Below are 15330 nucleotides of genomic sequence, written 5' to 3' on the forward strand. Positions count from 1 at the left end.
TTAAAAGACCTTCATCTAAAGCTATTACTGTTCAACTAATTCTTCTCTCAGTGTTTCTTTAAGCCTGTATTCTTCTCAATTTTCAACTCTTGTTTTTTTTACCTTCCCTCGTCCTTTACACATAGAAGGATCGTGGCCTCAGATTTTCTCCATTCAGCAATTACCTAAACAGTTGTATATACTTTGTTAATGCATATATGTTGATAGCCAATATTCATCAATTATAGAACTTCTCGAGTATGATAAATGTTCACTAATCTCATGACCAAATCTATAGAAATCTATCTATTAATTACATTTTAAGCATACTTCATTGGATAAAGTTTTCACTAAATGATGGTTACTACAAGATACTAAATGTATTACTTAGTTACTTAAATTCCTCATTATGTTACTTACCTGATGGAACACAGTGAGTTTCATTGAGAGAGGTATACCCAGCCTTACAAGAACAAAAAGCTTCCTTTTGCCCAACCAAGATTCTTAAATGACAGTGGTGTTGGCAGTCTCGGATCCCGCCACAGCCTGTAATAGTTTTGGCTTATGAGTCACATAATTGATTGTAAAAGCTATCTGCCTGTTTATATCTATACATACATACGAACACATATGAACACACACACAGACAGACACACACACACACATATATATATATGTATATATATATATATATATATATATATATATATATATATATATATATATATATATATACCATCATCATCGTCAGGCACTGTTAGTCCACTGCAGGACACAGGCCTCAGACATGTCCTTCCATACTCTTCTGTTTTTGCTCTTTCTATGTCAGTCTATACATGCAAATTTACTTAGCTCATCAAGCTATTGTCTTCTCTTCCTTCCCCTGCTTCTTTCGCCATCTCTAAGGACTCCTTTTGGTGTTCTTAATACCCATCTATTATCTGTCATTCTCATTATATGTCTTGGCTATGTCCACTTCTTTTTTTACATGTTTAAATATCTTCTACTTTAGTTTGCTCTCGTATCCATGTTGCTCTTTTTCTGTCTTTTAGTGCTATTCCCATCATTATTCTTTCCATAATTCTTTAGTAAGGCTCCAAGTTTCTGATGCATAACTCATTACTGGTAGGACCATCTAATTAAATACTTTCCTTTTTCGAGAAAGTGGCATTTTACTTTCCATAAGTACATTTTGTTTACCAAAAGCTATCCGTTCCATGATTATTCTTCATTTAATATTGGTCTCGTGTCTTAGGGAAACACTTACTGTCTGCCCTAAGTACGTATAATCATTAGCAATCTTTAGAGGCTTGTCCATAACCTTTATATATTTTCTCACTGTCTTTTCATTGAACATTATCTTAGTTTTAATCACATACATTATAAGTACAAATTGATGCTTTCTCTATTCAAATATTCTATCGTCCGTTGTAATTCCTCCTATGATTCACTACACAGAACTATGTCATCTTCAAATCTTAAGTTGTTAAAGAATTCCCTATTAATGTTAATTCGTACAGTTTACCAATTTAAATGCTTAAAACTGTTTTTAGGCATGCTTTGAATAACTCCTCAATTGGAATTTTCTCACTATCTTCATGTACTGAGCTTTAAGATTGCTGTACTTCCCGTATATATATCTTCATGCGTTCTAACATAGGGTTCATCTATTCCTTGTCTTTGAAGAGCTTTCATTACTGCTGAAGTTTTGACAGAATCAAAACCTTTTCCATAGGCTATACATAACATATATAGGTGTTTGTCATATTCTGTTGATTTTTCCATTAGCTGGGTAATTACTTGTATATGGTCAGTTGCTGAATAAACCACAGCTAAAGCCTGCCTGCTCTCTTGTTTGATCAAAGTCTAGCTGTGTTTTTATTCGGCCTAATTTGATCTTTGTGATTATTTTATATATTACGGATAGTAAAGTTTTTGGGCTGTAAGTATTCAAGTCTTTTGTGCCTCCTTTCTTTGAAATTAGTATAATGATAAAGTAAGTATAAAACATTCTTGCAGACATTTGGTGTAAAGTTTGGTGAATTTTACTACTATGAAATCTCCCCCATCTAAAATTGAATAAATTGTTACGGCTTTTTTCTGCTGCGTTGACTCTTTTCCTGCCTTTGATGCTTTATATTATTCTCCTGCTGTTGCGTTCATTACTTCTATTGACAAGGTTATTCCTTATATCGCTATTTCATAGCGATTTTTATCAATCAACCTGTTTTGTTATTTCCATCTTCACCCTCTAAAGCAAATATCTGTTGGTGCCGTGTTCCAAGTCTTCTTTTCATTAGTTTGATGCTTCTTCGTCTTTTTTTTTTAGTGTTTCTTCAACTTTTGTCTGATTATGTTTATTGTTTTAGATAGCTCTGCTAATTCTATTTCAACTCTCTTGGGTTTTACTTTCACGTCCTATCCTATCTTCATTAGGTTTATGGTCTTTTCTGGTAGTTTTCCATGACGTTATTAGGGAAAGTTTTTCATCCATCTCTTGTGCTTATTTCAATACCAACTTTATAAAATTACTGTTCCTTACTTCTTTGCTTGCTTCCATTCATCATGTAGCTGGGAATAGCCTACCTATTTTTGTATTGCTAAGCTAAACTCATCAGAATTATTACTGGAGTGTTTATTCTATTTCTCGAAATTAGTTTTTCTCTTTCTTTCCTTAGATCTAGACAAATGTTCTTTCTCGCCATTCTATGATTGCTTGACTTTAACTAGTTTAACACTGTTATATCTTTAAATAAATTAATTTTTGCATTGGGAAAAAAAAACTTTCCATTTGGGCTTCTCCATGTCCATTTTCTGTTCTTTTTTTATAAAAGAAAAAAAAAAGAGTTCAAGATTTTACGGTTGTTTCTTTCAGCAAATTCTACAAGTATATCTCCTCTGTCATACCTTGTTCTATTCTAAATTTATCTACGGCTTATTCTCCTCTCTTCTTTCAACCTACTTTGCCATTGAAATCTCCCAAAACAAATGTAAATTGAGTCTTGTGTTTTTTATAGATATCTCCAGATCTTCATAAAAAGTTTCTATTTCTTCCTATGTATGGGATGTTGTTAGTGCATACGTTTGAATGATCTACAGTTTATACTTCTTATTTAGTTTGATAATTAATACTGTTATTCTCCATCACTAGTACTACAAAATTCCTTAATGCTACCTGCAAGATTTTTATTAACAAGACAACCTACCCCATTTTCTTTGTTTCATGTCCTATGAAGCAAAATATGTGGGCCACTTTTTACTTTATATAGGATTCGCCAGTTCTTATTTCACTAAATCCTATAATATCCAAATTTCTTTCTTTCTTCCAGTTCTTCTAATAACACAGAAAGATCATCTACCCTAGACAGGTTCTAACGTCATGTTTTGCCAGGTTGTACACACACACACACACACACACACACACACACATATATATATATATATATATATATATATATATATATATACATATATATATATACATATATATATATACATATATATATACATATATATATATATATATATATATATATATATATATATATATATGCGTATGTGCGTGTGTCAATATGTTTGTGTACGACCACACAGACCCCAGCAGAGTTTTGGAAGAAAATGGTTTAGTCTTATAAGCTTGTCTGTACATATAAATGACTTTCTATCACAAATTATGGGTCAGATTTATAAATTACTTCTAATCTGAATTGATCTTATTAATGTACCACTTGAACCTATCAAGTCCAGCATAGAATATGCAAAAGTTTCAACTTTTCTACAAACATAAGCAGACCACTCATATCTTCATTAATACTACTTTAAACTCTATGATATTTAAATAGAAATACAAATTATTATAAAATCAAAGCATTAAGAAATTCTTACTGTTATCAATGGCAGATATCGTAGTATAATGTAGATCGCAGTTCTTCCCGCGGTAGCCTTTGGGACAAGAGCAAATGTCTTGACCGTCGATATGTCTGCCAAAAGATATGTCAAACATTGAGAATATGAAAAAGAGGAAGATGTAAATTTTGTGACATTAAAAAAGGAGAACAGGTAAATTTTGAGACACTGGAAAAAGGGGAAGAGGTAAATTTTGAGACATTGAAAAAGGGGAAAAAGGGAATTTTGAGACATTGAAAAGGGGGAAGAAGTAAAATTTGAGACACTAAAAAAAGGGGAAAAGGTGAATTTTGAGACATTGAAAAAGGGGAAGAGGTAAATTTTGAGTACCTAAAAAAGGGGAAGCGGTAAATTTTGAGACTTTGAAAAAGGGAGAGAGGTAAATTTTTAAACACTGAAAAAGAGAAAAAAGTAAATTTTGAGACATTGAAAAAGGGAGAGAGATAAATTTTGAGACATTGAAAAAGAGAAAGAGGTAAACTTTGAGACACTGAAAAGGGGGAAGAGGTGAATTTTCAGACACTGAAAAGGGGAAGAGGTAAATTTTGAGACATTGGAAAAGGGGAACAGGTAAATTTTGAGACATTGAAAAAGGGGAAGAGGTAAATTTTGAGACATTGTAAAAGGGGAAGAGATAAATTTTGAGACATTGAAAAAGGGGAAGAGATAAATTTTGAGACATTGAAAAAGGGGAAGAGATAAATTTTGAGACATTGAAAAAGGGGAAGAGGTAAATTTTGAGACATTGAAAAAGGGGAAGATGTAAATTTTGAGACATTGAAAAAGGGGAACAGGTAAATTTTGAGACACTAAAAAAGGGGAAGAGGTAAATTTTGAGACATTGAAAAAGGGGAACAGGTAAATTTTGAGACATTGAAAAAGGGGAACAGGTAAATTTTGAGACATTGAAAAAGGGGAACAGGTAAATTTTGAGACATTGAAAAAGGGGAACAGGTAAATTTTGAGACATTGAAAAAGGAGAAGAGGTAAATTTTGAGACATTGAAAAAGGGGAAGATGTAAATTTTGAGACATTGAAAAAGGGGAACAGGTAAATTTTGAGACACTAAAAAAGGGGAAGAGGTAAATTTTGAGACATTGAAAAAGGGGAACAGGTAAATTTTGAGACATTGAAAAAGGGGAACAGGTAAATTTTGAGACACTAAAAAAGGGGAAGAGGTAAATTTTGAGATATTGAAAAAAGGGAAGAGATAAATTTTGAGACATTGAAAAAGGGAGAGAGGTAAATTTTGAGACATTGAAAAAGGGGAACAGGTAAATTTTGAGACATTGAAAAGGGGGAACAGGTAAATTTTGAGACATTGAAAAAGGGGAAGAGATAAATTTTGAGACATTGAAAAAGGGGAAGAGATAAATTTTGAGACATTGAAAAAGGGAGAGAGGTAAATTTTGAGACATTGAAAAATGGAGAGAGGTAAATTTTGAGACATTGAAAAGGGGGAACAGGTAAATTTTGAGACATTGAAAATAGGGAAGAGGTAAATTTTGAGACATTGGAAAAGGGGAACAGGTAAATTTTGAGACATTGAAAAAGGGGAAGAGGTAAATTTTGAGACATTGTAAAAGGGGAAGAGATAAATTTTGAGACATTGAAAAAGGGGAAGAGATAAATTTTGAGACATTGAAAAAGGGGAAGAGATAAATTTTGAGACATTGAAAAAGGGGAAGAGGTAAATTTTGAGACATTGAAAAAGGGGAAGATGTAAATTTTGAGACATTGAAAAAGGGGAACAGGTAAATTTTGAGACACTAAAAAAGGGGAAGAGGTAAATTTTGAGACATTGAAAAAGGGGAACAGGTAAATTTTGAGACATTGAAAAAGGGGAACAGGTAAATTTTGAGACATTGAAAAAGGGGAACAGGTAAATTTTGAGACATTGAAAAAGGGGAACAGGTAAATTTTGAGACATTGAAAAAGGAGAAGAGGTAAATTTTGAGACATTGAAAAAGGGGAAGATGTAAATTTTGAGACATTGAAAAAGGGGAACAGGTAAATTTTGAGACACTAAAAAAGGGGAAGAGGTAAATTTTGAGACATTGAAAAAGGGGAACAGGTAAATTTTGAGACATTGAAAAAGGGGAACAGGTAAATTTTGAGACACTAAAAAAGGGGAAGAGGTAAATTTTGAGATATTGAAAAAAGGGAAGAGATAAATTTTGAGACATTGAAAAAGGGAGAGAGGTAAATTTTGAGACATTGAAAAAGGGGAACAGGTAAATTTTGAGACATTGAAAAGGGGGAACAGGTAAATTTTGAGACATTGAAAAAGGGGAAGAGATAAATTTTGAGACATTGAAAAAGGGGAAGAGATAAATTTTGAGACATTGAAAAAGGGAGAGAGGTAAATTTTGAGACATTGAAAAATGGAGAGAGGTAAATTTTGAGACATTGAAAAGGGGGAACAGGTAAATTTTGAGACATTGAAAATAGGGAAGAGGTAAATTTTGAGACATTGAAAAAGGGGAACAGGTAAATTTTGAGACATTGAAAAGGGGGAAGAGGTAAATTTTGAGACAATGAAAAAAGGGAAGAGGTAAATTTTGAGACATTGAAAAATGGAGAGAGGTAAATTTTGAGACACTAAAAAAGGGAGAGAGGTAAATTTTGAGACATTGAAAAGGGGGAAGAGGTATATTTTGAGACACTGAAAAAGGGAAGAGGTAAATTTTGAGACATTGAAAAAGGGGAATTGGTAAATTTTGAGACATTGAAATGGTGGAAGAGGTATATTTTGAGACATTGAAAAATGGAGAGAGGTAAATTTTGAGACATTGAAAAAGGGAGAGAGGTATATTTTGAGACATTGAAAAAGGGAGAGAGGTAAATTTTGAGACATTGAAAAATGGAGAGAGGTATATTTTGAGACATTGAAAAATGGAGAGAGGTAAATTTTGAGACATTGAAAAATGGAGAGAGGTAAATTTTGAGACATTGAAAAAGGGAGAGAGGTATATTTTGAGACATTGAAAAAGGGAGAGAGGTAAATTTTGAGACATTGAAAAATGGAGAGAGGTATATTTTGAGATATTGAAAAATGGAGAGAGGTAAATTTTGAGACATTGAAAAATGGAGAGAGGTATATTTTGAGACATTGAAAAAGGGAGAGAGGTAAATTTTGAGACATTGAAAAATGGAGAGAGGTAAATTTTGAGACATTGAAAAATGGAGAGAGGTATATTTTGAGACATTGAAAAAGGGGAAGAGGTAAATTTTGAGACATTGAAAAGGGGGAAGAGGTAAATTTTGAGACAATGAAAAAAGGGAAGAGGTAAATTTTGAGACATTGAAAAATGGAGAGAGGTAAATTTTGAGACATTGAAAAAGGGGAAGAGGTAAATTTTGAGACATTGAAAAGGGGGAAGAGGTAAATTTTGAGACAATGAAAAAAGGGAAGAGGTAAATTTTGAGACATTGAAAAATGGAGAGAGGTAAATTTTGAGACACTAAAACAGGGAGAGAGGTAAATTTTGAGACATTGAAAAGGGGGAAGAGGTATATTTTGAGACACTGAAAAAGAGAAGAGGTAAATTTTGAGACATTGAAAAAGGGGAACAGGTAAATTTTGAGACATTGAAATGGTGGAAGAGGTATATTTTGAGACATTGAAAAAGGGGAATTGGTAAATTTTGAGACATTGAAAAAGGGGAAGAGGTAAATTTTGAGACTTTGAAAAAGGGGAAGAGGTAAATTTTGAGACATTGAAAAAGGGGAAGAGGTAAATTTTGAGACATTGAAAAAGGGGAAGAGGTAAATTTTGAGACATTGAAAAAGGGGAAGAGGTAAATTTTGAGACACTGAAAAAGGGGAATTGGTAAATTTTGAGACATTGAAAAAGTGGAAGAGGTAAATTTTGAGACATTGAAAAGGGGAGAGAGGTAAAATTTAGACAATGAAAAAAGGGGGAAAAGGTAAATCTAGAGACATTGAAAAAGGGGAAGAGGTAAATTTTGAGACACTAAAAAAGGAAAAAAAAGGTAAATTTTGAGACATTGAAAAATGGAAAGAGGTAAATTTTGAGACTTTGAAAAAGGGAGAGAGGTAAATTTTGAGACAATGAAAAAAGGGGGGAAAAGGTAAATCTAGAGACATTGAAAAAGGGGAAGAGGTAAATTTTGAGACATTGAAAAATGGGAAAAGGTAAATCTAGAGACATTGAAAAAGGGGAAGAGGTAAATTTTGAGACATTGAAAAATGGGTAAAGGTAAATCTAGAGACATTGAAAAAGGGGAAGAGGTAAATTTTGAGACACTAAAAAAGGGAGAGAGGTAAAATTTGAGACATTGAAAAGGGGAAAGAGGTAAATTTTAGGACACTGAAAAAGGGGAATTGGTAAATTTTAAGACACTGAAAAAGGGGAAGAGGTAAATTTTAAGACACTGAAAAAGGGGAAGAGGTAAATTTTAAGACACTGAAAAAGGGGAAGAGGTAAATTTTGAGACATTGAAAAATGGGTAAAGGTAAATCTAGAGACATTGAAAAAGGGGAAGAGGTAAATTTTGAGACACTAAAAAGGGAGAGAGGTAAAATTTGAGACATTGAAAAGGGGAAAGAGGTAAATTTTAGGACACTGAAAAAGGGGAATTGGTAAATTTTAAGACACTGAAAAAGGGGAAGAGGTAAATTTTGAGACATTGAAAAAGGGGAAGAGGTAAATTTTAAGACACTGAAAAAGGGGAAGAGGTAAATTTTAAGACACTGAAAAAGGGAAGAGGTAAATTTTAAGACACTGAAAAAGGGGAAGAGGTAAATTTTGAGACATTGAAAAAGGGGAAGAGGTAAATTTTAAGACACTGAAAAAGGGGAAGAGGTAAATTTTAAGACACTGAAAAAGGGAAGAGGTAAATTTTAAGACACTGAAAAAGGGGAAGAGGTAAATTTTAAGACACTGAAAAAGGGAAGAGGTAAATTTTAAGACACTGAAAAAGGGGAAGAGGTAAATTTTGAGACATTGAAAAAGGGGAAGAGGTAAATTTTAAGACACTGAAAAAGGGGAAGAGGTAAATTTTGAGACATTGAAAAAGGGGAAGAGGTAAATTTTAAGACACTGAAAAAGGGGAAGAGGTAAATTTTGAGACATTGAAAAAGGGGAAGAGGTAAATTTTAAGACACTGAAAAAGGGGAAGAGGTAAATTTTAAGACACTGAAAAAGGGAAGAGGTAAATTTTAAGACACTGAAAAAGGGGAAGAGGTAAATTTTAAGACACTGAAAAAGGGGAAGAGGTAAATTTTAAGAAACTGAAAAAGGGAAGAGGTAAATTTTAAGACACTGAAAAAGGGGAAGAGGTAAATTTTAAGACACTGAAAAAGGGAAGAGGTAAATTTTGAGACATTGAAAAAGGGGAAGAGGTAAATTTTAAGACACTGAAAAAGGGGAAGAGGTAAATTTTGAGACATTGAAAAAGGGGAAGAGGTAAATTTTAAGACACTGAAAAAGGGAAGAGGTAAATTTTGAGACATTGAAAAAGGGGAAGAGGTAAATTTTAAGACACTGAAAAAGGGAAGAGGTAAATTTTAAGACACTGAAAAAGAGGAAGAGGTAAATTTTGAGACATTGAAAAAGGGGAAGAGGTAAATTTTAAGACACTGAAAAAGGGGAAGAGGTAAATTTTAAGACACTGAAAAAGGGAAGAGGTAAATTTTAAGACACTGAAAAAGGGGAAGAGGTAAATTTTAAGACACTGAAAAAGGGGAAGAGGTAAATTTTAAGACACTGAAAAAGGGAAGAGGTAAATTTTAAGACACTGAAAAAGGGGAAGAGGTAAATTTTAAGCCACTGAAAAAGGGGAAGAGGTAAATTTTAAGACACTGAAAAAGGGGAAGAGGTAAATTTTAAGACACTGAAAAAGGGGAAGAGGTAAATTTTGAGACATTGAAAAAGGGGAAGAGGTAAATTTTAAGACACTGAAAAAGGGGAAGAGGTAAATTTTGAGACATTGAAAAAGGGGAAGAGGTAAATTTTAAGACACTGAAAAAGGGGAAGAGGTAAATTTTGAGACATTGAAAAAGGGGAAGAGGTAAATTTTAAGACACTGAAAAAGGGGACGAGGTAAATTTTAAGACACTGAAAAAGGGGAAGAGGTAAATTTTGAGACATTGAAAAAGGGGAAGAAGTAAATTTTAAGACACTGAAAAAGGGGAAGAGGTAAATTTTAAGACACTGAAAAAGGGAAGAGGTAAATTTTAAGACACTGAAAAAGGGGAAGAGGTAAATTTTGAGACATTGAAAAAGGGGAAGAGGTAAATTTTAAGACACTGAAAAAGGGGAAGAGGTAAATTTTAAGACACTGAAAAAGGGGAAGAGGTAAATTTTAAGACACTGAAAAAGGGGAAGAGGTAAATTTTGATACATTGAAAAAGGGGAAGAGGTAAATTTTAAGACACTGAAAAAGGGGAAGAGGTAAATTTTAAGACACTGAAAAAGGGGAAGAGGTAAATTTTGAGACATTGAAAAAGGGGAAGAGGTAAATTTTGAGACACTGAAAAAGGGGAAGAGGTAAATTTTAAGACACTGAAAAAGGGGAAGAGGTAAATTTTGAGACATTGAAAAAGGGGAAGAGGTAAATTTTAAGACAATGAAAAAGGGGAAGAGGTAAATTTTAAGACACTGAAAAAGGGGAAGAGGTAAATTTTGAGACATTGAAAAAGGGGAAGAGGTAAATTTTAAGACACTGAAAAAGGGGAAGAGGTAAATTTTAAGACACTGAAAAAGGGGAAGAGGTAAATTTTGAGACATTGAAAAAGGGGAAGAGGTAAATTTTAAGACACTGAAAAAGGGGAAGAGGTAAATTTTAAGACACTGAAAAAGGGGAAGAGGTAAATTTTGAGACATTGAAAAAGGGGAAGAGGTAAATTTTAAGACACTGAAAAAGGGGAAGAGGTAAATTTTGAGACATTGAAAAAGGGGAAGAGGTAAATTTTGAGACATTGAAAAAGGGGAAGAGGTAAATTTTGAGACATTGAAAAAGGGGAAGAGGTAAATTTTAAGACACTGAAAAAGGGGAAGAGGTAAATTTTAAGACACTGAAAAAGGGGAAGAGGTAAATTTTGAGACATTGAAAAAGGGGAAGAGGTAAATTTTAAGACACTGAAAAAGGGGAAGAGGTAAATTTTAAGACACTGAAAAAGGGGAAGAGGTAAATTTTGAGACATTGAAAAAGGGGAAGAGGTAAATTTTAAGACACTGAAAAAGGGGAAGAGGTAAATTTTGAGACATTGAAAAAGGGGAAGAGGTAAATTTTAAGACACTGAAAAAGGGGAAGAGGTAAATTTTAAGACACTGAAAAAGGGGAAGAGGTAAATTTTAAGACACTGAAAAAGGGGAAGAGGTAAATTTTAAGACACTGAAAAAGGGGAAGAGGTAAATTTTGAGACATTGAAAAAGGGGAAGAGGTAAATTTTAAGACACTGAAAAAGGGGAAGAGGTAAATTTTAAGACACTGAAAAAGGGGAAGAGGTAAATTTTAAGACATGAAAAAGGGGAAGAGGTAAATTTTAAGACACTGAAAAAGGGGAAGAGGTAAATTTTAAAGACACTGAAAAAGGGGAAGAGGTAAATTTTAAGACACTGAAAAAGGGGAAGAGGTAAATTTAAAGACACAGAAAAAGGGGAAGAGGTAAATTTAAAGACACTGAAAAAGGGGAAGAGGTAAATTTTAAGACACTGAAAAAGGGGAAGAGGTAAATTTAAAGACACAGAAAAAGGGGAAGAGGTAAATTTTAAGATACTGAAAAAGGGGAAGAGGTAAATTTAAAGACACTGAGAAAAAGGGGAAGAGGTAAATTTAAAGACACTGAAAAAAGGGGAAGAGGTAAATTTTAAGACACTGAAAAAGGGGAAGAGGTAAATTTTAAGACACTGAAAAAGGGGAAGAGGTAAATTTAAAGACACTGAAAAAGGGGAAGAGGTAAATTTTAGACATGAAAAAGGGGAAGAGGTAAATTTTAAGACACTGAAAAAGGGGAAGAGGTAAATTTTAAGACACTGAAAAAGGGGAAGAGGTAAATTTAAAGACACAGAAAAAGGGGAAGAGGTAAATTTTAAGACACTGAAAAAGGGGAAGAGGTAAATTTAAAGTCACAGAAAAAGGGGAAGAGGTAAATTTTAAGACACTGAAAAAGGGGAAGAGGTAAATTTTAAGACACTGAAAAAGGGGAAGAGGTAAATTTTAAGACATTGAAAAAGGGGAAGAGGTAAATTTTAAGACACTGAAAAAGGGGAAGAGGTAAATTTTAAGATACTGAAAAAGGGGAAGAGGTAAATTTAAAGACACTGAAAAAGGGGAAGAGGTAAATTTTAAGACACTGAAAAAGGGGAAGAGGTAAATTTTAAGACACTGAAAAAGGGGAAGAGGTAAATTTTAAGACACTGAAAAAGGGGAAGAGGTAAATTTTAAGACACTGAAAAAGGGGAAGAGGTAAATTTTAAGACACTGAAAAAGGGGAAGAGGTAAATTTTAAGACACTGAAAAAGGGGAAGAGGTAAATTTTAAGACACTGAAAAAGGGGAAGAGGTAAATTTAAGACACTGAAAAAGGGGAAGAGGTAAATTTTAAGACACTGAAAAAGGGGAAGAGGTAAATTTTAAGACACTGAAAAAGGGGAAGAGGTAAATTTTAAGACACTGAAAAAGGGGAAGAGGTAAATTTTAAGACACTGAAAAAGGGGAAGAGGTAAATTTTAAGACACTGAAAAAGGGGAAGAGGTAAATTTTAAGACACTGAAAAAGGGGAAGAGGTAAATTTTAAGACACTGAAAAAGGGGAAGAGGTAAATTTAAGACACTGAAAAAGGGGAAGAGGTAAATTTTAAGACACTGAAAAAGGGGAAGAGGTAAATTTTAAGACACTGAAAAAGGGGAAGAGGTAAATTTTAAGACACTGAAAAAGGGGAAGAGGTAAATTTTAAGACACTGAAAAAGGGGAAGAGGTAAATTTTAAGACACTGAAAAAGGGGAAGAGGTAAATTTTAAGACACTGAAAAAGGGGAAGAGGTAAATTTTAAGATACTGAAAAAGGGGAAGAGGTAAATTTTAAGACACTGAAAAAGGGGAAGAGGTAAATTTTAAGATACTGAAAAAGGGGAAGAGGTAAATTTTAAGACACTGAAAAAGGGGAAGAGGTAAATTTTAAGATTTTTAAGACACTGAAAAAGGGGAAGAGGTAAATTTTAAGACACTGAAAAAGGGAAGAGGTAAATTTTAAGACACTGAAAAAGGGGAAGAGGTAAATTTTAAGACACTGAAAAAGGGGAAGAGGTAAATTTTAAGACACTGAAAAAGGGGAAGAGGTAAATTTTAAGACACTGAAAAGGGGAAGAGGTAAATTTTAAGACACTGGAAAAAGGGGAAGAGGTAAATTTTAAGACACTGAAAAAGGGGAAGAGGTAAATTTTAGACACTGAAAAAGGGGAAGAGGTAAATTTTAAGACACTGGAAAAGGGGAAGAGGTAAATTTTAAGACACTGAAAAAGGGGAAGAGGTAAATTTTAAGACACTGGAAAAGGGGAAGAGGTAAATTTTAAGACACTGGAAAAGGGGAAGAGGTAAATTTTAAGACACTGAAAAAGGGGAAGAGGTAAATTTTAAGACACTGAAAAGGGGAAGAGGTAAATTTTAAGACACTGGAAAAGGGGAAGAGGTAAATTTTAGACACTGAAAAAGGGGAAGAGGTAAATTTTAAGACACTGGAAAAGGGGAAGAGGTAAATTTTAAGACACTGAAAAGGGGAAGAGGTAAATTTTAAGACACTGAAAAAGGGGAAGAGGTAAATTTTAAGACACTGAAAAGGGGAAGAGGTAAATTTTAAGACACTGAAAAGGGGAAGAGGTAAATTTTAAGACACTGAAAAGGGGAAGAGGTAAATTTTAAGACACTGGAAAAGGGGAAGAGGTAAATTTTAAGACACTGGAAAAGGGGAAGAGGTAAATTTTAAGACACTGGAAAAGGGGAAGAGGTAAATTTTAAGACACTGGAAAAGGGGAAGAGGTAAATTTTAAGACACTGAAAAAGGGGAAGAGGTAAATTTTAAGACACTGAAAAGGGGAAGAGGTAAATTTTAAGACACTGGAAAAGGGGAAGAGGTAAATTTTAAGACACTGAAAATAAATTTTAAGACACTGAAAAAGGGGAAGAGGTAAATTTTAAGACACTGAAAAAGGGGAAGAGGTAAATTTTAGACACTGAAAAAGGGGAAGAGGTAAATTTTAAGACACTGAAAAAGGGGAAGAGGTAAATTTTAGACACTGAAAAAGGGGAAGAGGTAAATTTTAAGACACTGAAAAAGGGGAAGAGGTAAATTTTAGACACTGAAAAAGGGGAAGAGGTAAATTTTAAGACACTGAAAAAGGGGAAGAGGTAAATTTTAAGACACTGAAAAAGGGGAAGAGGTAAATTTTAAGACACTGAAAAAGGGGAAGAGGTAAATTTTAAGACACTGAAAAAGGGGAAGAGGTAAATTTTAAGACACTGAAAAAGGGGAAGAGGTAAATTTTAGACACTGAAAAAGGGGAAGAGGTAAATTTTAAGACACTGAAAAAGGGGAAGAGGTAAATTTTAAGACACTGAAAAAGGGGAAGAGGTAAATTTTAAGACACTGAAAAAGGGGAAGAGGTAAATTTTAAGACACTGAAAAAGGGGAAGAGGTAAATTTTAGACACTGAAAAAGGGGAAGAGGTAAATTTTAGACACTGAAAAAGGGGAAGAGGTAAATTTTAGACACTGAAAAAGGGGAAGAGGTAAATTTTGAGACACTGAAAAAGGGGAAGAGGTAAATTTTAAGACACTGAAAAAGGGGAAGAGGTAAATTTTAGACACTGAAAAAGGGGAAGAGGTAAATTTTAAGACACTGAAAAAGGGGAAGAGGTAAATTTTGAGACATTGAAAAAGGGGAAGAGGTAAATTTTAAGACACTGAAAAAGGGGAAGAGGTAAATTTTAAGACACTGAAAAAGGGGAAGAGGTAAATTTTGAGACATGAAAAAGGGGAAGAGGTAAATTTTAAGACACTGAAAAAGGGGAAGAGGTAAATTTTAAGACACTGAAAAAGGGGAAGAGGTAAATTTTAAGACACTGAAAAAGGGGAAGAGGTAAATTTTAAGACACTGAAAAAGGGGAAGAGGTAAATTTTAAGACACTGAAAAAGGGGAAGAGGTAAATTTTAAGACACTGAAAAAGGGGAAGAGGTAAATTTTAAGACACTGAAAAAGGGGAAGAGGTAAATTTTGAGACATGAAAAAGGGGAAGAGGTAAATTTTAAGACACTGAAAAAGGGGAAGAGGTAAATTTTGAGACATTGAAAAAGGGGAAGAGGTAAATTTTAAGACACTGAAAAAGGGGAAGAGGTAAATTTTAAGACACTGAAAAAGGGGAAGAGGTAAATTTTGAGACATGAAAAAGGGGAAGAGGTAAATTTTAAGACACTGAAAAAGGG

The 15330-nt window shown here is 33.4% G+C and overlaps 1 protein-coding gene across 1 annotated transcript in view; it reads right to left on the reverse strand.

The window, feature by feature from the left end:
• LOC137655567 (uncharacterized) overlaps positions 1 to 15330 on the reverse strand; it is a 149883-nt gene that overhangs the window by 46619 nt on the left and 87934 nt on the right. Inside the window, 2 exon segments of the mRNA XM_068389467.1 lie at positions 400 to 525; positions 3865 to 3959. Coding sequence (XP_068245568.1) covers positions 400 to 525; positions 3865 to 3959 — 221 coding nt within the window.

The sequence above is a fragment of the Palaemon carinicauda genome, chromosome 16 (genome assembly GCF_036898095.1).
Source record: "Palaemon carinicauda isolate YSFRI2023 chromosome 16, ASM3689809v2, whole genome shotgun sequence".
In the NCBI taxonomy this organism is placed as follows: domain Eukaryota; kingdom Metazoa; phylum Arthropoda; class Malacostraca; order Decapoda; family Palaemonidae; genus Palaemon; species Palaemon carinicauda.